Here is a 21,362-nt window from a genome sequence, read left to right on the forward strand (position 1 = left end):
TTAGACGGCATTTTGCTGGAATTTGTCATCGGGATTGGGTTTCGTATGCGAAGAAGTTGCAAAGGTTGAAACCCTTGAGTTTCAACGCAAAATTAGCATCACAGAGTGCAACATAGTGAGATTAAAACCCAGAAATTCAAAAGTAAGTAGAGACCTCACTGGTTTGAGTTTGAAGACCTTCAAGCTCTCGGGCATTAATGGTGCCGATGTCCACATTGCACCGATCCCACATGTAAGACCACCATTGTGATCTTTGCATCCCACAGACTTCGAATATGCTAAGTTTGGGGTTGATTTGTGAAGGTAAGTGGGAGGGTGAGAGCTTTCTTCTCTCGGTGCTAGAGAGATTGAGTTCAAGAGAGGAGAGAAGAATGTAGTACCATTAAGTTTCATAAACAGTTGTTGACCCTAAAAACTACCAAGCCTACGTGGCGCACAAGCCGAGTAACTAATGAGCTAACTACGTCATTCGGTTGATGTGGGGCGTGCCAACTCGTCGACCGAGCTCGGTCGAGGAGTAAAATATGTTGATGTTGAGTTAGGTGCGCTGCAGACTTCTCGATCTTGTTATTGCGGCCGAGGAAGGAACAGTCTCGACCTTCGGGTTCTAGAGCCTAAAGACAAGGCTGCTAGTTCTACGAAGTTCACAAATCGTCGACGTCGGATTCGGTCACAGTGATTATTTTCGTATAACCATGTCGTCGACACCAGACTATATGGACATAAGTATTCAAAACATATGTACGTTTTCATCGTAAATGTGGTTCGGCAGTTAGAATGTCGAACTCTAAATCCAACTTGTGAGTATCCAATCATAAAATAACTCGGCGTTCAACGCACTGAGTCTGGTGATTCGTAACACCTCACTTCGCCGAGAAAGTTCGTGAGATGACCTCTGCCAATAAGGATTCGAAAACCCTTCTCGGCCGAGACTTGGATAGATAACCAGTCGGCCTCGACGCAGTGCTGTTTATTCAAATTGAAGGTACTTCGTGGTCGGCTGATTCTGCGGCGATAGTGCTGTTTATCCAAACTAAAGATGTTCGCTGGTTGTATTCACAGTGTTGTTTATCCAAACTAAAGATGTGTCAGCAAAAAAGAAAATAAAAATCTCAAGGTTGTTGAGAGATTTCGCGTAGAGGGAGAGTTTGCGCAGGGCAATTTGTGTGTTGAATTGGAGGGGGTTTAAATGATGCACTCCTGCCTCTATTTATAGTAGCAAACCTACTTCTGATCGAATCAAATTTATACTCGGATTATGATTCCTTACCCTGATCCAATCTTATCTCGACCAGTCCTACTCCTATTACGACTTTGAACTCAACCTCTTATCAGGGCTCATTCATTCCCAAGTTTCAGCATCCTCATCCTGCCGAGACTCCTTATTGTATCAGGATTCAACTACCTTATCCTGATAGGACACGGCCGGCCCCAGAGCAACGCTTCCAGGCCGAGAATAATTCTAAAATCGGCCCAAACCAATAATTTGGGCCTAAACAACAATATATTAAGTTTCATAAATAGTGTCGTAAGTTTTCATAAATAGTGCATTAAGTTTCATAAATAGTGTCGTAAGTTTCATAAACAGTGTGAGGAAGCGTGGGTTCGCACGTCATATTTTTTTTAATATTAAAATTATGTCATTTTCATTAAAATTTAAGATCTTTTGTCATTTTTATTAAAATTTAAGGGGTTTTCATTAAAATTTAAGTCTTTTTAATTAAATAAAGTTATAGCATGATTTTTTATTAAAATAAACATAATCCAAGCCGTTTTCATGAAAGTTCCCTTAATTTTTTGGGTAATTTTGTGGTTGTGGTAAAATGATCTTAGGCCGTATGATCGAGCTACGATCAAGTTCCGCGGAATTGAGGCTGATATTAATTTCTTTAAATTAAAGACACATTTCTTTATGTGTTATCTAATTTTTTTTTAACTTAATGTAATTTAAATATTAAAAAATAGTGTGTAGGAGTAGGAAGAGAAAATAAGTACGCAGAAATCTATTAATGCTCTCAAATATTACTATTTTATCCTAGCAAGCACTATGGTATGACCAAGGTATTAAATATCGATGATATCGGAAATATCGGTAGTCCAAAAACACGGAAATTTCAATGGAAATATTGAGATATTATCGATATCGATAAAAATTGAATAAAAACCACGGAAATTGTAAGAAAAACTTGGAAATTTTTATTGAAACTTTGCAGAATGTTTATTTAGTCAATTATCTATTAGTTTATCACAAAAAATTGGAAGGAAATGCATTGCATAATGGATTTAACTGATTTAAGTTGATTATATAGCGAGCTGGCAAACATTGTGAGTGCAGAAAATATGTAGTAATTAATGAAAGAAGTTTAAACACACCATAATCATTTATATATAATGAATTAGTACAATATAAGAAAGACATGAAAAATATGTTTTTTTTTTAACAAAAAAATAGTATATGTGACGTTAGAGTTTCAAGTATATAGCATGATCTAATCTTCAAAGAGACTTTCAAGGTCTCAAAGATGGATTTCCCAAATAAAACAATTTAATTTAAAAAAATAAATATAAGATATTTTGAATGAAATTAGTGTTTAACATTTTCTTTAAACCACATGATGACCCCTCCACCTCACCTCCCTCACATAACCCAAGGTCCCAAATTGAGACTCTCAATGCTATATCTGACATTTTCTTTTTCGTATCCTGTTCCTCCTCTCTCACTTATTCTTCCTCTACTTTATTTTCTTCTTTTTCGTATCCCATAAGTCTCTCTCTCTCTCTCTCTCTCTCTCTCTCTCTCTCTTATTTCCTAATTCCTATCAACCCATGAAACACAATCCCAGAAATCTTTCTCCCTCTCTCTCTCTCTCTCTCTCTCTCTCTCTCTCTCTCTCTCTCTCTTTTTCCAGAAATCTCTAGCAAAGCAACCATGGCTATCTCTCTGCAACTCTCCTTCCCGGAGCACAGACATACCACACCCACACCCCACCGTGACCTCCACCACAGTGGCGCACACTCCGGCGAGCACCATCACCACCTATGGATCGTTCCTCCTCCTTTTCTCACCTCCCGACGAGCAACATCAGGCTAGGGGATCCATCAAACGGTTTGATTCAAACCCGAGCGGGTTTTGGGATCCGGAGAAAATGGATTTTTCATTTCCGACGATGGAGGCGCAGATCTTGGGTCTGAGCCTGGATTGCAGAGAGAGATCTGGGCAGCTGCGACGACGCAGCCTTGGCTGCCTTTCCGACGACGGAGCCACGACGATTGTTTCGATAGTATCGAATATATCGCGATATTATTGATATTATCGCGATATTTTGACGAAAATTAAGGGGATACGTGGGAAAATATCGGTCTCTCTGAAAAACGATAATATCGGTGATATTTCGCCGATATTATCTATATTTTAATCATTGGATATGACTATAACAAATATGGGTCGCTCCAAATTCTGTACGGATCCAACACCGCCAAGACTTAGGTTATGGTCTATGTTCTCTCATGATATCAATAAGAAATAATCTCATACGGTTTTATTAGGAATATTAGCATTCTAAGAAACTCAGTTACGCATTCATCTCTAAAAAATAAAAAATAAAGATGGTAAAGATGAATTTTTTTGGAGTGCTAATGAGAATCCAATTCTTTTTTATTATGGTATAAACAAATTATAGTATCAATATGTTACCGATCAACATTGTCAAAATAGTAGTGCTAGCTTGTTTATAGTTTTATTCTTTTTTTTTTTTTTTATAAATAATAGGATAATTTAAATTAATATATTTAAATTACCGAGAGGGGGATTCAAATATGAAACCTTGAATTGAAGGTAAGGACGAATACTCTTAACCAACTATATTAAAAGTCAGTTGCTAGTAATACTATCTAGTTGCAAGATCCTTAACAAGAATTTTGTTTGTTATTTATTTTGTAAAAAAATTTTGATTTTTATTTATTTTTAAATTTAAGTGAGCCATTTAGAAATAATAATTACTCGTTTTTTATTGACCGACTCTAATCCTTTTTTGTCTTGGTTTTCCCTTTGGTCAAGTGACCGACTCTAATCCTTTTTTGTGTTGGTTTTCCTTTCGGTCAAGTGACCGACTCTAATCCTATTTATACCCTATAAAACCCTAGCTAATTAGCAAAGCTACTACCATATCAAACCCTGGCTAATTAGCTACTACGTACTTCAACAAACTCGATACCTACAAAAATCACCTGCAACCAGAGAAGGAAAAATGGCCGTTCTGCCGATGCCATTCTCCATTGTACCACACCATCGTCGCCATAAGCTTGTTTGTAAGGCCAGTTCGGTCATCACAACACATCAACCGCAAACCCTATTCCAAAGAGTCAAGTTTCAAGAGCCCACGCAACATAAACTTGTTAGCGATTACCAAAGTTTGTTTGGGTTGCACGTTCACATTCTCTCGAAACCCGAGCGAAGTAAGAAAGAGTGTTTTGGAGGACAGGACAAAGAAATTGCTGCTGTAATCCAGAGGTTGGAGGCATTTGCGGAGAGAGCCATAGAATTGGAGACGCAGAAGTTCGAGAATAAAACGAAAGGGTTAGAACTATCAGACGAAGAAAGCAGGATAGTGCAAGATTTGAGCAGAGAGATTGTTAGCAAGTTTTTGGAGAAACCCATCCAGTTCTTGAGGAGCAGTGACGAGGACTTGGAGGAAAAATTGAAGGAACTCCAATTCCTTGCGACCATTCTTGAAGAGTCATGTTAGAAAGGTGGAATTCATGCATGGCTAGCTAGCCGCCACTGCAGAAAAAAAAAAACCCTTTTCAGATGAAAGTTTTGTCTTTGGCTGACGAGAGATTCCATGGCACAAATTTCGTAGTGCAAAATCCATCGCTCAAAAGTTTGTCCGATGAAATATAAGCATTCGTTTGGCGAACATAGTTGACCCGACGAAACAAAGTCGTTGGGTATAAAGGAGCCGCTTCTTGGTCATAGAACTATTTGTTTGTTTGGATTCTTTTGTACATGTATTCTTGCGATGCCACGAGAATTATTATTTGTTTGTAATTAAATCATGAACAATATTGTTAATGCAAAGAGTTTAGGTTCTTGCCCCTTTTTGGGAAAGTTTCAAAGAGTTACTAATATAGCTGGCTTTCAATTTGTCCCTTTTTCCAATAATATTGACGGTAATTTTAGATGTCCTAATTAGGAATGGAATGAAGCGAAGTAATTTTTAGATGTCCTTGGAACAACATGACGCTTGTTACCATTCCGCATAAATTATAACATGTTTATTTATTTTTATTAATAATACCCTAAAACCCTAGCTAATTAGCAAAAAGCTACTACCATATCAAACCCTAGCTAATTAGCTACTACGTTCTTCAACAAACTCGATACCCACAAAAAATCACCTGCAACCAGAGAAGAAAAAATGGCCGTTCTGCCGATGCCATTGTCCATTGTACCACACCATCGTCGCCATAAGCTTGTTTGTAAGGCCAGTTCGGTCATCACAACACATCCACCGCAAACCCTATTAGTCAAGTTTCAAGAGCCTACACAACATAAACTTAGCGATTACCAAACTTTTTTTGGGTTGAACGTTCACATTCTCTCGAAACCCGAGCTAAGTAAGAAAGAGTGTTTTGGAGGACAGGACAAAGAAATTGCTGCTGTAATCCAGAGGTTGGAGGCATTTGCGGAGAGAGCCATAGATTTGGAGACGCGGAAGTTCGAGAATAAAACGAAAGGGTTAGAACTAACAGACGAAGAAAGCAGGATAGTGCAAGATTTGAGCAGAGAGATAGCAAGTTTTTGGAGAAACCCATCCAGTTCTTGAGGACAGTGACGGGGACTTGGAGGAAAAATTGAACTCCAATTTCTTGCGACCATTCTTGAGGAGTCATGTTAGAAAGGAGGAATTCATGCATGGCTAGCCGCCACTGCAGAAAACCCTCAGACCAAAATTTTGTCTTTGGCTGACGAGAGATTCCATGGCACAAAGTTCGTAGCGTAAAATCCGTCACTTAAAGGTTTGTCCGACAAAATATAAGCATTCGCTTGGCGAACACAGTTGACCCAACGAAACAAAGTCGTTGGATATAAAGGAGCGTTTCTTGGTCTAAGAACTATTTGTTTGTTTGGAATCTTTTTTGTACATGTATTCTTGCGATGCCACGATAATTATTATTTGTTTGTGATTAAATCATGAACAATATTGTTAATGCAAAGAGTTTAGGTTATTGCCTTAATTTTTTGGGAAAGTTTTTCAAAGAGTTTTTTTTTTTCCTGAACAAACGTTATTATCTACATTAAAGAGGAAGAGGTTGGCTTAACCTCACAATGGGCTAACAATAATGTAGTTCAAATTCGTCTTTGGCGAGAATCGAACCTAAGACCTCTCACTTACAAGTGAAGAGAAATATCACTAAACCGTAGTACTAAGTGACAGTTTCAAAGAGTTACTCTTCCGCATAATTTATAACATGTTTATATATTTTTATTAATTTACCCTAAAGATATTAACCGTTACATTGTTCACCTTATTATAAATCTTGAAAGGATTGCCACCTTATCTTGACATGGTTTGGGTAAAAACTCAAATCTATATCCTTTCACCTTATCTTGGCATAGTTTGGGTAAACTCAAAATCTATAGTACTACTGTTATAGTATTTGTTGGAATTTAGGATTATTTTGTTATTTGAATTTGGGCTTAGCTCATTAGTATTAGGGTTTTGTTTTCTTGCTTATTAGGGTTATGTTAGTTCTCTATATATATGATGATTTGTAGCTCGTAGAATAACAAGTTAGTCACAATGTAGCCTCTAGGGTTTTGTAGCCGTTTCGGCATTCTCAGCTAGTTTAATAATATTATTATGTTGTTAGTCTTGTTCATTGCGCACTCTGATATTTAACTTGGTATCAGAGCAAGTTTGATCCTTCGGGATTTAATCTACCCTTGATTCATATCAGTTTGTTTGTCCGTCTTGTTCGTTGTTTAGATTGTCGTTGGTTTAGTTTTGGAAAAAAAAATTGAATATATGTGCTCGGAAGTCACACCACTCCCATCTTTGCAACTTTCATCGAAGCGCTTCTCGCACCAGACCCGACCCCACCACCACCATCTGCCTGTAACCACCTTGCACCTAAATCGTACCCATTGTTGCACCTGCACCCATGTCCCTTGCCGTCGTCTCGCAGCTGCCAAGCCATACAGTCACCCACCGCTGCATCACCTCATCCAGGCCCGCCTGGACCACTCCTGCAGCAGTACAAGATCCGCTTCATCTACACTCACTCCTAGATCCATCTCCGCCTCATTGACCCTCTGCACCCCGCGCGTTTTGCACTAGAGTTCCTGCACTTGTTGATATGGAAAGGAAAAGGAAAAGAGGGACGATGGAGAAAAAAAAAAGGAAATAGAAGAAAAAAAAGGAAGAAGGAGAAAAGAAAAAAAAAGGAGAAGAAAATAAGAAAGAAAAAAAGAAATTATTTTTGGATGTTTGTTTTAGGCCTGCAGGAATTGTTGGTTGGTCTGCTTGGAATTGTGACCACTCGAGTGATAAGAATTTATTGATTGCTGGAATTGCTTGTTTGCTCGCCCGCTCGCTTGGATTTTTCGTTTGTTCGCTTGATTGCCCGCTTGCCTTGTCGTGTCCGCCTAACGGAGCTTGTCTTGTCGTGTCCGCCTAACGGAGCTTGCATCCGCATCTGCTTATTAGCAAACTCATGACGTGTACCACCATGAGTTTGACAGGGGTGTTGGAATTTAGGATTATTTTGTTATTTGAATTTGGGCTTAACCCATTAGTATTAGGATTTTGTTTTCTTACTTATTAGGGTTAGGTTAGTTCTCTATATATATGATGTTTTGTAGCTCGTACATAACAAGTTAGTCACAATGTAGCCTCTAGGGTTTTGTAGCCGTTTCGGCATTCTCAGTTAGGTTAATAATATTATTATTTTGTTAGTCTTGTTCGTTGCGCACTCTGATATTCAACTGTATTGTGTTGTGTGGAATGATGAGTTTATTTGTTTGGTTCTATGGGATGGATTTATGCCTTCGAGCAATATTATTTGTGAGGTGATTTGCGTATTCTTTGTGTGGTGACATGAGAGTGAAGGGCCTACGGATGGAGAGATTTTTTTAATGTGACTGATACACAGAATGATACATCACGTGTCACTATATAAATAGTGAGATATATGTGTTAAAAAGTTAATAAAGGTCGTACTTAGTGCACAAGGCTCCCGCTTTACGCAGGGTCTGGGAGAGGTGAATGTCAGCTAGCCTTACCCCCATTTATGGAGAGGCTGCTCCCAAGTCTTGAACCCGAGACCTACCGCTCATGGTCTGGTCACAATGAAAATTTTCTCCTACGGATGACCTTAGGATTCGATACCTTAAACTTTCGGAGGATTTGTACGGACATAGTCCAATACCCCTGCAAGTGCGGTTAGTTATGTTGTCTGACCATGGAAGCTACTTTATCATGCCTGGTAGGAGGAGTGGGTCTTAAGGTTAGATACTGCGATACCTTAAAGCGTTTGTGAATGCTAAGTGAGCACATAAGCTTGGCATTGTTACGTATCTATTTCAGCATGACAAAAAGCAGTATATGTTTTATATAAGCCATAATTTACACTAAAATTTATCTAAATTAAAACTGAAAACTTAATCTATAACCTAATTATAATCACAGTAAGCAAAAAAATAAATAAATTAAAATTAAAAAAAAAAAAAAACCACAAGACGTTGGCTGCAGAAGTCATTGTCTTATTTAAGGATACAACCCGAAATTTACAACATTTAGTTAGCATGCATGTTAGTCATGATCTTTTATTTAAGGTTACAACCCAAAATTTACATTGGTTGACCATGTTGTAATATACATATCATATCAGTACCACAAAACTGCAACCTCCTCTCCTTAGAGCTTCTCAGTTCTCACAAAACCTTAACTTTCATGCATAAGCCCGGCCATGCTCAAGCTGATCATTTGGTCCTTCGAAAAACAGTTCATCTTTCTGGTTGTTGAAAATACTTTCCACCTCACTCGCCGGCACATTAAACGACAGCTCCTTGGCTTGCCTGTCAAACTGGCTCACCACATTGTTCTTCCCTACCAGTGGGAACCTGATGTTGTCATGAGCGTTGACCTCGAAGCAGAGGACTTGGAGGTTGTTGTTCCTTGAGGCAATGGTTGTGAAAGGATGGCCGGCGGGGGCAACGAACACCGCTCCGCGTCGCAAGTCTCCGCTCATCCTTTGGTAAGTTGGGCTGCTCTTTTGTCTCTGCTGTGACCTTCCACTGGACTGACGTTGTCGACCCCTTGAGTCAACATGTGGACATGCCATTTCAAAGTAGCCTTCGCCATCTAGCACAACTGATATCTTCGTAGCCCTTGAGTTGAAATATGGACCGGCCATTCCACCCTACGTATATCACAAGGAACATAGAATCCATCATTATTTACTAATTCAAGGTACGTAGGAGTTGTGCTGACAAGTATGATGTCTAGAAATAAGTCGTACAAAAAAGGACGAGTCTACGCATTTGGAAGCAGGAATTGCGAAATCACAGATTGACACATACACGAATAAGTTATTAGAAACACAATTATAAGCTTATATAAAAGAAGTCGATCTGTGGTTGACTTATATACAAAAATAAACCACTAAAAACACGAAAGGATGAATTTAATCATAAACTTTTATTCTTATATTCTTACCCGGGTGATGTTAGCAAATGAGACGACGAGGTTAAACTCCTGAAGCTGCTTGAAGTCGTTGAAATCAGCTTCAAATAGACGGCCGAATTTGTTTTCATGAGAAGGATGCTTCTTGAAAAGATTGAATGAATCTTTTGAAGATGATTCATCACCGCCATGGAAAGGCAGCGGCCAAATGCCTTTGCCGCCACCGTGACCATGCTGCTGGCTCATTCTCTGTACTTGTTCTTTGGAGGCCCTTATGATGCTGCCTCGCCTCTGCTGCCCAAATAGCCTATCCAACTTATTCCTATCCGTCTGTTTAATTAGAAGCACAAACATAACTCACCAAATTAGTAATAAAGCACAAATATTCAACATAACGGAGTTGAGGTATGTTATACCTTAAAAGCGGCTTGAAGAACTTCGGGGCTGAATGCTCTGAAAAAGGATTCGGGGTCTTGGCCTCCGGCTGAGTGAAACGCCGCATACTCTCCGGGGGTAGAGACTGTTTTGAAGAGTTCGACAATATGGAGCTTTTCATTCTCGTCTCTATTGAGCACATAAAATGGGGTGCCTGCTGGAATCCTAAAGAGATCTCCACGTTCAAGATTGTAGCTCTCTTTCTTCGCCCCCCTCACCGTACTAATTGTTGGTCGGCCTTAATTCACATAAATAAGGTAGAAAAAAATTGATCAAACAAGAAAAGAAATGGATTATGTGGCTGGGATTCCAGTATTTCACAATAATTAGAAGAATTATCCTAACAAGTGACCTACTTACCTTGGAAAACAAATAGGATACTATCCGCATCAAGATGAGTCGGAGCAACGAATGCATGAGGCTCCGTGACAAGAAACCCGACTCGAAAGTTCTCAATCCCACGCAGAAGATCAGACCTTTCGTTGAATTTCTGCAGAACCTGAACCCTACCTTCCTCGGTTTGAATTCTCGTCTCGAAATGCTGGTCTTCGAAGAAGTAAGGATTCTCGTCTCCTTGTTGTTGTTGCTGCTGTTGCCCTCGCCCCTCGAACTCCTCTCTCTCTCGTGTGTAAAAACTTCCCCCTTCTCCCCCTCTTCCTCCTCCGCCTTCCGACCTCCGCCGCTGCTCCTCCTGCTCCCTCTTCTGCTTAATGTAGTCCTCGCACTTCCTCTCGCACTGTTGCTTCTGCCTCTCATCAAACCCTCGTTGGTGTTTGCACTGGTGCTGGCACTGCTTCAGCTCCGGATCTTCCAAAACCACAGCGGCCGCAAAAGCACTTAGAACAAAAGCAGACAACAGCAAGAAAACCACGAAAACCTTGCTTTTCAACTCCATGGCTTTTTCCTATTATCTCAGATAGTTTTTTTTTTTTTTGCTTGATCTTGTGTTTGATGGAGATGATGAACGCAGGTGGCTCTATAAATATGGAGGGATTATGGGATGAGGAAGTGGGATCGAAGCCATGCATGGCGACGAGTGTCCGATTTACGTGTCGATCGTCAGATCAATCCAGAGCTCCAGTGGAGACTATTTTGACATGCCTTACCAGCTTTTGTAGCAGCGGTTTCTGGTTTTGGATTTGCATTGAATTGTTTTGTGTTGTAGTACTTTAATTAATTGGGACTGGGCAAATACTCATTGGTTATGGGTAACCGCGGTTACCCGCCCATTTAAATTAAACGGTTACGGTTATGGGTAACCGTTTAGATAAATAAATGGTTATGGGTATAACCGTTTACCCGCGAAATTTAAATGGGCAGTTATGGGTATTAACCACGGTTATAAACGGGTAACCGTTTACCCATTTATTTTATATATTTGGCGAGTTTTGGTGGGCATGCAAAAAGGATGCGACGCCTGATCGGTGTCTTCTGCAGCGCTCACCATGTCCATGTGAATCACATGGCAGTCGCCTGTACGGACATGTAAGGTTTTAGCTACCAATCAATTTATCTATTGACTTCCTTTCTTTAATTTTTTTTCTCTGTCAGATACTTCTCTCACTACTATAGCTTGCAAAATTTCGTTACTGAAATCAGCGTAATCATATTCATTAGAACAAATATTTTTAATTGATTCCTCTTTTATCTTTATTAGACGTGATTTTTTTAATAACCATGGTCATAAGCACTTCTACCAAAAGTATAACCGTTTAAAAAAGAAAATGTTTTTGTCTGCAACGTGCTTCTTCAGAAAGCGTTAAAAATGATCTTCTAATCTCCTTTAAGATTACTAGTATAGCGATGTGAGATGTTCCATATGCAAGAATAAGTCATTCATCTCCAAAATCCTATAGCAATCAAAGCCATTTCGCTTGTACAATGTTACCAACGAAATAACAAAATGTATGCACAAGTTCAGTACACAAACTTCTCAATCATTTTCGCCCAACATACGAGAACTAATATGCTTCCATTTCTTTCTGCTAAAATCTACCATTCCGAGCTTTAGAAAGATAGTTGGAAACTAATTCTCTCAAAGTTCAGGCATGCCCTTCCCCGTCTTAGCATCGTAAGTCTTCTCGAACACGACATCCATCGGAGTGTCCTTGGGGCCAGCTGCAACCAAAGTTTGTTTGGATTATCAGCGGAAAATATGGCAAACTGAGATATGTGTTCACAAGTAGCAACAAAAGAATATAAGATCTGAGGACTTGAGATAAGTACCAACTGTAGGTCTTGGAGTAGTCCTTATCTTCAAGATCTCAGGACGAGGGATTATAGATCCCGACGCGCCTAATCCCCTAGATACTCGAACTTTCATTCCATCCTCGAGATATCTCACACCAACCTTAACAGGCCTCCTGCAGGATGAAAATTTTTATCACCACGCTGAAAGAGTGAAACAAAGGACGAAGACATGACGAATTTTAAAACATAATGTTAAGACGAGTGCATGCTTACCCTGTCACTGGATCAACAACTTGAACATTTGAGGCATGGAGAGGTGCTTCAACAGTAAAAATCCCACCTTCATGACCTTGGCCTTGCTTGATATGTTTCTTTACCTGCAACAACAGTGTACTTCTTCAGCGGCAACCAAGGTTCACATAATTTATTGGAACCTTGAACATCAAATACTACATGATTCTTGTCTGAATGGTATCCTTCAGACCTATGGATTTTTCAACATGACGAGACTCATTCCATATGCATTGCACAATAGAACTTCACTAATATGATCATTAGACGACCTTCCAACCATTAAAGATACTTACAATAAATAAGCATACTGCTGACAGACTATCAACCACATTACACTGGCCAATTCCACTTGCTTGATTGTACCAGTGTGGAATGAGCACAGGCCCAAAAACATGATCACATATTTCTGATGATAATGATAGAGATCATCTACAATCTCAATCTGATTGGAGTGACCAGAACAGAACGGATTCGTAACAAGTATACTCACGAAGAAAGAATGCTATAATTAATATCGAAGGGAACAGTATATAAATTTCTCATGGAATTGTAAGACAAAATGGGATCAATGAAACAGTATACCAACAATAGGGCCAGAACGATACCAGATTTTTGCCTTCTACGATGACACGATTCTGAGAGCGAATGACTCGCTTGATGACACCCGTCTCGCCCTTGTCTTTGCCTCTTGTTATCATCACCTGTAAATGAGATTAGAAAAACTATTAACTAATAAATAATGGATAAAGAAAGAGGCACAAAGAAAATGATATACATTCCCCCCTCACATTATCTCCTCTGAGAATCTTCCAGTGCCTAATGAGTTTCTCGGCCGCTTTCCAACCCATTTCAAATTAAACCCAGATATCTGCAGAAGCCAAAACAAACATTACAGTCAAAACATGTGATCTTTTAATGGCTGATTAGTTTAACACTCACATTAAATCTCACAGCATAAGAAACAACCCCATTTCCTAAAATCAGCGAGTGGGTTTATCGAATTTTTCCTGTTAAATACAATTTTCATAGCAAAACTTAGATTTCCAAGTAAACAAGCAAAGAACCCAGTTTCCAAACGCGTTCCCACTTGTCAAAAAGCGTTGAGGTATTTCGTCGAACACTTGGTGGGCATTCTATGCTTAACGAGTAACTTTATATAAGCAGGTGCTAACTATTACACGAGCAACAATAAGCTCAACTAAGTGAGAGTAAAAACCGAAATTACATACTTTTATCTTGGCGTCTGCGTCCGCACGGTCGGTGGAGTTATACCAGAAGAGCTCGCTCAGAGAACAGGATGAAGACGAAGTTCAAATTTGGAAAGGGATTTAGGGGAAGACGAACGAAGAGAACGATTTCTACGGTTTTAGGATTTTAGGTTGGGCCCAGATTTAATTATTTGACAACAGGCCCAAGAAAGATACTAATACCATGCCGTTTATGTAATTTTTGGCATGAATTTGGTCGGATTTATTCAGATAATTAGAGGTTGTAGTTAATTTGGATTTCAGAGGATTTTAAAAGATTTTTTGAAGTAGATTTTGAAGAATTTTAATAGATTCTAACAATTTTATATAGATTTTGACAGATTTATATGCGTTTGTATTATAGATTTCTATGAATTTGTTTCTTTCATAGATATTTTAGGATTTTTAGTGAACTTTTATAATGTAAATGAATTTCTTTACACAATCTGAATGTCCAAGTCTTTAACATCTTTCTCACGCGAATATTCTAGTGGATAGAGTGTTGGGTATCCACTCATGTGTACCTGGTTCGAAATTCTCCCTCTCTCTAAATTATTGTATCTGAATGAACAAAAGTGTATTCTTAATTAAAGGACACATCACCTCAAGATAATTACGGAGCACAAACGAAAGATAAAATAAAACAGTCATCTTGAATACAAACTTCAAAAAAATAAAGGAAAACTAATGAAAATGACTTGAAAACTTTGAGTTTTAACGATGGTGATGCAAGTTTGTAGCATTTGACACATGAGATGGAATAGAAAGTGGCAAGACAGTAGACATATGAGATGGCATTGCATACATTTGATTTTCTCCAGGGAAACTAGAATGCATAGCAGTCATATGTGGTGTAGGTGTATAATTCCTATTTCTGTATAAGCAAGTGACAGCACTATGATTTATCCTGTTGCAAATTTGACAAGGTTTAGAAGAACCAGTGTTTCTGTAAACACAATTAGCCGCACCGTGTCCTTGTTGAGCACACAATTGGCAAGTGATTGTAGATGAGGATACTCCAGTGTGAAGTTGAGATGGATTTCCCAAAATTCCAGGAGTATACTTATGCGTGACAGGTTTAGGTTATAGTACCTTTGACCTTGGTTATACTTAAACCTGCCTTTGCCTTTTGATTTGGAATAGAAAAGGTCGGTTGCCTCCATTAGCCCACCCCTTTTATCAAAACCTATAGCTTCGCCGTTGTAAACGACGGTGTTTTATGGTGGTACTACTACAACAACAAGCGACCAAGTGATTTTCTTTAACGAAAACAGAAAGAAATCCGTCTATAGGCAACATCAGCGAAGTAATCGGGTTGTGCTTGTTAGACATTTCCTTGTAGCCTATGCAACACGTATGCATGCAACACTGATGACTAATACATTGCTTTAAGACTTGTTTATACACCATTAAATGGAAAATATTTGGCTATTTCCTATAAGGAATAATATTTCCTTTCAAACAAATCACAATGAGGCTAGTATACTTGGCTTTTTCTTTTTGTGCTTATTGGAGTTATCTTGGTACACTTGATTTACATGTAAGACGGAATGACTCCTTGCATAGAAGGAGCCAATTTAGTAGTGTTTATTTGTAATTTACTATGTAGGTCTCGCTATAATATGTGCTTGTTTAACGTTTCCTTATCTCCTATGCAACACTGATCATTAATACATTGTTGGTGACTTGTAAAATTACATTCATCTTACAGCTAAATCACAGTTTGACATATATACAAATCTTTTTCCTTTTATGCTTTTTATGAGTTATTTATGTGTATGTGACAAATTGTAATTCACAACTAAAAAGGAATGGATCCTTATAGATTTGCCCATTAATTTTTATTTTTAATTTACTATGTATGTCAAGAAATATTGTGATACAAAGACAAGTTCACAGGCTCATAGCTATTTGTAGGTTTTCTTTTGCTCACAAAATACTTATATTTTAAATGTTTAAGATGGCCAAATCATTTTCACTCCTCAGCTTTCTAATCGTTCTTGTTCTTCTGTGTGTTCAGGTAACTACTAGGTAACTTGTCATATATATGTGCAGCTACTACTGATGTCAAGAGATGCAAAGTGGTGATAGCGGATTATCGCTGCAATTAATAATACACGGTATGACAAGAAATGTGAAGAAAAATGTTGGTTGCAAGACCTCAGCAGCTCGTCAAAATGCGAAACTGCCCCCGGCGTGTCTGGTGACATATTTTGCACATGCATGGTTCATTGCGATTAGGGTTTCTCTTTTATGTTATATTGATTATACTCGACGGAATCCGCATAGGGTTGGTCGAGTTTATGCAATTGTCCACCTCACCGTTGTTGAACATGAAATTGTCTAGTTCGTGTTTGATGTTTTCCTTAAGCATGGAGCGGCAAGATCAAAATGCCTCAAAATGGCATGCGGACTTCATCTGGCTCCCAAGAGGAAAATACAATGAATTCGCCATTGTACACATTTGATAAGCTATCACGTATTAGACGACAATCACTAGCCCAAACGATTAAACATCTAATAAGCCAAGCTAACAATTTTTATCAAGCTTACACCATCCCGATCAACACGATATAAAATTAAAGATCTTAAACCATAAAAAAAATGCATATGATACATAGGTATCTATCTAGCAATAACTAGTAAGAATTGAAAACCATAATTCCCAACATTATCAGTAGGACAGATGGTGGGGAAACATAAGATAAACTCGATGCTGATGGGGTCAGCTGTGGTCGTCCGATTCCTTGGGTACTTTGTGTTGGAGCTTCTGATTCATCTGATGGAGATGCTGGCTGCAGATCATCAGATGTTCCAGATTCTGGTGCAGGACCTGATGCAACTGCCTTAGAAGCTGCCCATCAATTCCAATATATCAACGTTAGTACTATAGCCTTCATAAAAAAGAGTAAGTCTTCTTTGAATTTAAAAGAAAATTAGCTAGTAATCAATAAATATTACCTCTTGGACTTGAAGAAACTGTTGGTGGAGGAGTTGGCCCTAGTAACGAAGGACCTGCCAGTTCAAGTACTAGTTAACACGTTGGCACAAAGTCTCAGCCAATCTAGATGGGTCATGTAAGTCACAATATGTCGGACAATTGCGCAATTTAATAAGTCTAGTCTTTATATGTACAAGTTAACCGAAAATAAGACACGAGAGTCCATTTTAATTGATTAGTCTTGTCCTGTCTCGAGGTTTAAATTTTTACGTTCTTAGAATAACATGAATTTGAACATACCTGGAGCAGGTAAAGGACTACCAGAGGCTGCAGATTGAGAAGAAAAAAATCGCAAAATTAGATTTCGACTACAAGTGAATTATTGTCACCTAAAGTATGAATGAGTTTGTTAAAGGGTACTTGACAAAACACTTTCAGGATACAATAAAGTATGAAATATTCGATTAGCAAAACCAAATAATATTCTCATAGAAATAACTAGAAAGAAATTGTATGAATGTGATGAAGAGAGAAGAGAAAGCAAGGAAATTTTGTAGACAACAAATTTCTGAATGATTCTTCTCTTCTGCCAATGTTACCAATATATAGAGTATTGCACCCGTTAGACACATCATTTAGTTTGAGTATGTCTTTTTACTATAGAATACAACTTATTGCAGTAGTATATCCAATAAACATATCTGATACAAAACATCAATTACTCAAAAATCATATATGTTATAGAGCATGCGGTCAGGTACCCAGTCAATGGGTATGTCTGTTAGCAACAATGAAAAGCTGCAATGCTTCAAATTGAAGAGATGTATTGGGCAAAGAACCCAACTCTTTTCTACCAATACAAAAGGCACGCATATACATATGCCTATTTTATATATATATATATATATATATATATTCTTGAAATATCCTACGAGTATAACACAATTAAAAAAAAACAAAAAACTTATGTGAGTACGCACCCTTGCATTGCACTGGGACGCCTCCCATCTTACAAGCTCGAGGAAGAGAAAGCGCGAGGGTTCGGTTAATGGGCAGTTGGACAGGGACACCACCAGTTATAAGAAGACAAGCACAGTCCATGCCGGTGCCCATTAACGACTTTAACGAACTGCAACATCCGGGTGTCGGTGACCCGCCGTTGCTGGTACTCCCGGTGATGTAATTTGCGCATGGAGTGACGCTGCTTATCATTGAGGCCGTGCATGGTGTACTAATCTGCCCATTAACCAATCTTAGTGAAATGATTAGGAGGGTAATTGGGATTAGACTTAATCGACAATCCTTGAATGATTCCATGATTTTGTCTTCAATGGAAGGCTATAGGAATTGAAATACTGGGATTTAGAACTTAGTTGGGTTTGGCTCAAGTTGAGGAGGTATTTTATAGCTGATAAAATAGAGGTTCTGAAAATATAAATATGAATAGTCGGTTTTGGAGTTCAACAACTTTAACTAGGTTTTTTCATACCTGGACGAATCGTCTTTTACTTACAGCATTCTCTTTTACTTCTAGTTAGCGAGAAGATATTCAATAGGAAGACATTTTTAGTGTGTACATACGTCATATGTCAAGTAGAGGGAGATTTGAAAAAAAAATAAAAAATTCCATCTACTTATGTAACATATAGCGTATAACTCCGTATTCTGAACACAGAGAAAATTTTATCATTCAATAGGGTGTGCGACTAGGTGGATCTCAAGTGGGATGTCATGTAAGATTATGTGAAACCAAAAAATAGATAAGGATTTTTTTTATCAAAAAAAAAAAAAGACAAGGATTCTCTCTTCTCTTTTTATTCTCTTCCCTTCCCTCATGTTTGAACGCTAAAGATTCCCTCATATTTGAACGCTCAAGATTTCATTTTATAAATCATCTTGTAGAGAGAGAAAGAAGAAAGAAAAAAAACCTGTGAGAGGAGAGGAGGTGGAGTGTAAGGAAAAAAAGAAGGGAGATAATCTCAATCTCCCAAAAAATAGAGAGGTTTCATACTGTTGCGAAAAGTGTTTAATAAATGACGAGGTATAAATTTTTACCGGAGTTTTCCCAACTGCTTTTGACTTATACCTTATTGTAAATCCTCTTTACACATTGAAGGATATAGATCCTCTGGTGCAGTAGTGAACTATTTTAACAACTTAAACTATCACATCCTGGCTCGGGCTCCGATCACATCCTGAGCTCGACTCCATCGTAATACGATATTGTCCGTTTTGGGCCCCGACCACGACCTCACGGTTTTGTTTCTGAGAACTTCTCAATGGATCATCCATCCTGAGATTGCTCTTGCGCGAACTCGCTTAACTTCGGAGTTTCGATAGAACCCGAAGTCAGTGAGCTCCCAAAATGCCTCGTGCTAGGTAGAGATGAGAATATACATATAAGGCTTACATGATTCAATCCCCTAGGCGGTATATGATGTTACAATCCACCCCCCTTAGGAGGCCGACGTCCTCGTCGGCACACTTTCAGCCAGGGATTAGCTCTGATACCATTTTGTCACATCTGAGTCTTAACTCCGCGTTAGCACGATATTGTCGGCTTTGGGCCCTGGCCACGCCTTCACAGTTTTGTTTATGGGAACTTACACAAAAACTTATCAGTAGGTCATCCATCCTAGGAATGTTCTTGCTTGAACTCGCTTAGCTTCGGAGTTCCAATGGAATCCGAAGCCAGTGAGTCCCCAAAAGGTCTCATGCTAAAGAATGTGAGCATGTACATATAAGGCATAGAGGATCCACTCTCCTGGACGATGTGAGATCTAACACGAACTACTTTGCCGGATAATTGATGATCAAATTATGTAAATTTTATTCAATTATATATGACGTGTTCCTCTCAAATATGAATATTGAATATGTTTATCAATTTTATCTCACTTTTTGCTTTGACATATCAAGTTGTTACTGGGTAGCTCCAAAAACCAAGGTAGGTAATCTGATTTTAGAACATATCATTGGGCATGCTTATTATTTATATTCTAGTAGGATGAACATTATTAATTAATGACAATTTATTATCTTATTTTATTAAAAAGCTATTTTTAGTTGCCAGCAAACACTAATTCAGTTGAAGTTGGCCACCCAAATACACCAATCTTTTTTTGACAAAAAGTACCAATTAATCTTAATTATTGTCTCAACAAAAAAATAATTCCCTATATAAATTCCATCCCATCCCTTATCTTTCCTCACTCAAACCCAAATCAGAAATATACAAATTACGCACACATCTTTTAAAATTTTAATCACCATAGTCCATCTCTTTTCATTATTTTAAAACAAGTCAAGTTGGCCATGGCATTCAAAGGGATTGAGATGGCTCTAGCCCTAGTCCTTGGGTCCATGCTATTGGGTGGAGCCGTGGCTCAGTCAAGCTGCACCAGCACAATCACAGGCCTGGTGCCTCAACTTCATTACTGGAAACTAATCAAACCCTTCATCTTCTTGCTGCTCACAGCTCTCTAATGTTGTCCAGTCATCTCCACAGTGTCTTTGCTCGTTGCTCAACGGTGGGGGCGCCTCATTGGGCATCACCATAAACTAAACACTCGCTTTGTCTTTGCCCGGTGCTTGCAAAGTGAAAACTCCTAACAATTTTTAGAATTCAAAGTGAGAAAGTACTAGGGTTCCGTTGTCATCCTAACAATCTTATGTAGTTCTTTTAATTATTTATGAATTACACATGCATATTTTGAAGGTTAGGTTTTCCTAAAATATATCCTACTTGGAACCTCCAACATAGAACGTATATCTAACATACAACCCGTCCGTGATGTCCAGATTGAATGTGAACATGCAAGACTCGTTAAGTTTTGTGAAAACCCTTTGAACAACCATATAACCCTTAAGATGTGTCGTCCATCCTAAGAAGTTACACATATTAACCATAAGAAGCCCTAGTCAATTTTAGGGACAGTCCTCTACCAAAATTGCATCAAATTACTTTTCTAAATATCCTAATGGTCGCGAATCACTAAGACAATTAGATAGTTTTAACCGGTGATTAACAACTCAAAACTTGCATGCATAAATTCATAAGCAAATTAAAAAGAGACTACATATTCTTGCTAAGAATCATGGCTTCACCCTATCAAAAAGAATTAATTACTCATATTCAGAATAAAAATCACAAAGTCTTTATTGAAATAGAAAAAGAATAAAAACACCTTGAAAGTATAAGTCTTGAAATCTCTAAGTTTTGCCCCAAATATCCTCTCCAAAAATTGCATTAAAAAAAAAAAACCTAGGGCCGGCAAAAAAAACTTATTTATACTACTCTAATTAAATCCTCCTAGTCAAAAGTCTTAGAATAAGACTAGGAAACTAAATAAATTGAAATAAATTAGGAAATATAATCCTAAATTAATTTGGAAATTCGCCCAAAATCCTTCATAGCCACGTTTTGGACCCATATATGCTCCAAAACTGGCCCAAAATAGCTGAATTTAAAGTTTGGGTTATTCTGAACACTTCACCAGAAGGCCACAAACTCATCTGAGATCATCTTGGGCTTCAAAAACTGCATTTAAGCCCAAAAATGTTAATTTC

The 21,362-nt window shown here is 38.3% G+C and overlaps 3 protein-coding genes across 3 annotated transcripts; all 3 read right to left on the reverse strand.

Annotated features, from left to right (window-relative positions):
- Positions 1-8,735: 8,735 nt before the first annotated feature.
- Positions 8,736-11,020, reverse strand: LOC126616487 (vicilin Jug r 6.0101-like). Its single transcript, XM_050284559.1, has 4 exons — positions 10,482-11,020; positions 10,103-10,359; positions 9,720-10,016; positions 8,736-9,423 (listed from the first exon to the last, which is right to left on the reverse strand). Exons 1-4 carry the CDS (start codon positions 11,014-11,016, stop codon positions 8,953-8,955), a joined length of 1,560 nt encoding a protein of 519 aa, XP_050140516.1. The 5' UTR covers positions 11,017-11,020; the 3' UTR covers positions 8,736-8,952.
- A 933-nt stretch (positions 11,021-11,953) lies between these two features.
- Positions 11,954-14,000, reverse strand: LOC126614310 (uncharacterized). Its single transcript, XM_050281899.1, has 6 exons — positions 13,835-14,000; positions 13,394-13,473; positions 13,211-13,306; positions 12,585-12,688; positions 12,348-12,484; positions 11,954-12,239 (listed from the first exon to the last, which is right to left on the reverse strand). Exons 2-6 carry the CDS (start codon positions 13,451-13,453, stop codon positions 12,157-12,159), a joined length of 480 nt encoding a protein of 159 aa, XP_050137856.1. The 5' UTR covers positions 13,454-13,473; positions 13,835-14,000; the 3' UTR covers positions 11,954-12,156.
- A 2,361-nt stretch (positions 14,001-16,361) lies between these two features.
- On the reverse strand, positions 16,362-18,164 carry LOC126616145 (non-specific lipid transfer protein GPI-anchored 16-like). The gene is made up of 4 exons (XM_050284143.1): positions 17,774-18,164; positions 17,094-17,120; positions 16,814-16,867; positions 16,362-16,706 (listed from the first exon to the last, which is right to left on the reverse strand). The coding sequence occupies exons 1-4, from the start codon at positions 18,108-18,110 to the stop codon at positions 16,492-16,494; spliced, it is 633 nt and encodes a 210-aa protein (XP_050140100.1). The 5' UTR covers positions 18,111-18,164; the 3' UTR covers positions 16,362-16,491.
- Positions 18,165-21,362: the final 3,198 nt, after the last annotated feature.

The sequence above is a fragment of the Malus sylvestris genome, chromosome 3 (genome assembly GCF_916048215.2).
Source record: "Malus sylvestris chromosome 3, drMalSylv7.2, whole genome shotgun sequence".
Classification (NCBI taxonomy): Eukaryota; Viridiplantae; Streptophyta; class Magnoliopsida; order Rosales; family Rosaceae; genus Malus; species Malus sylvestris.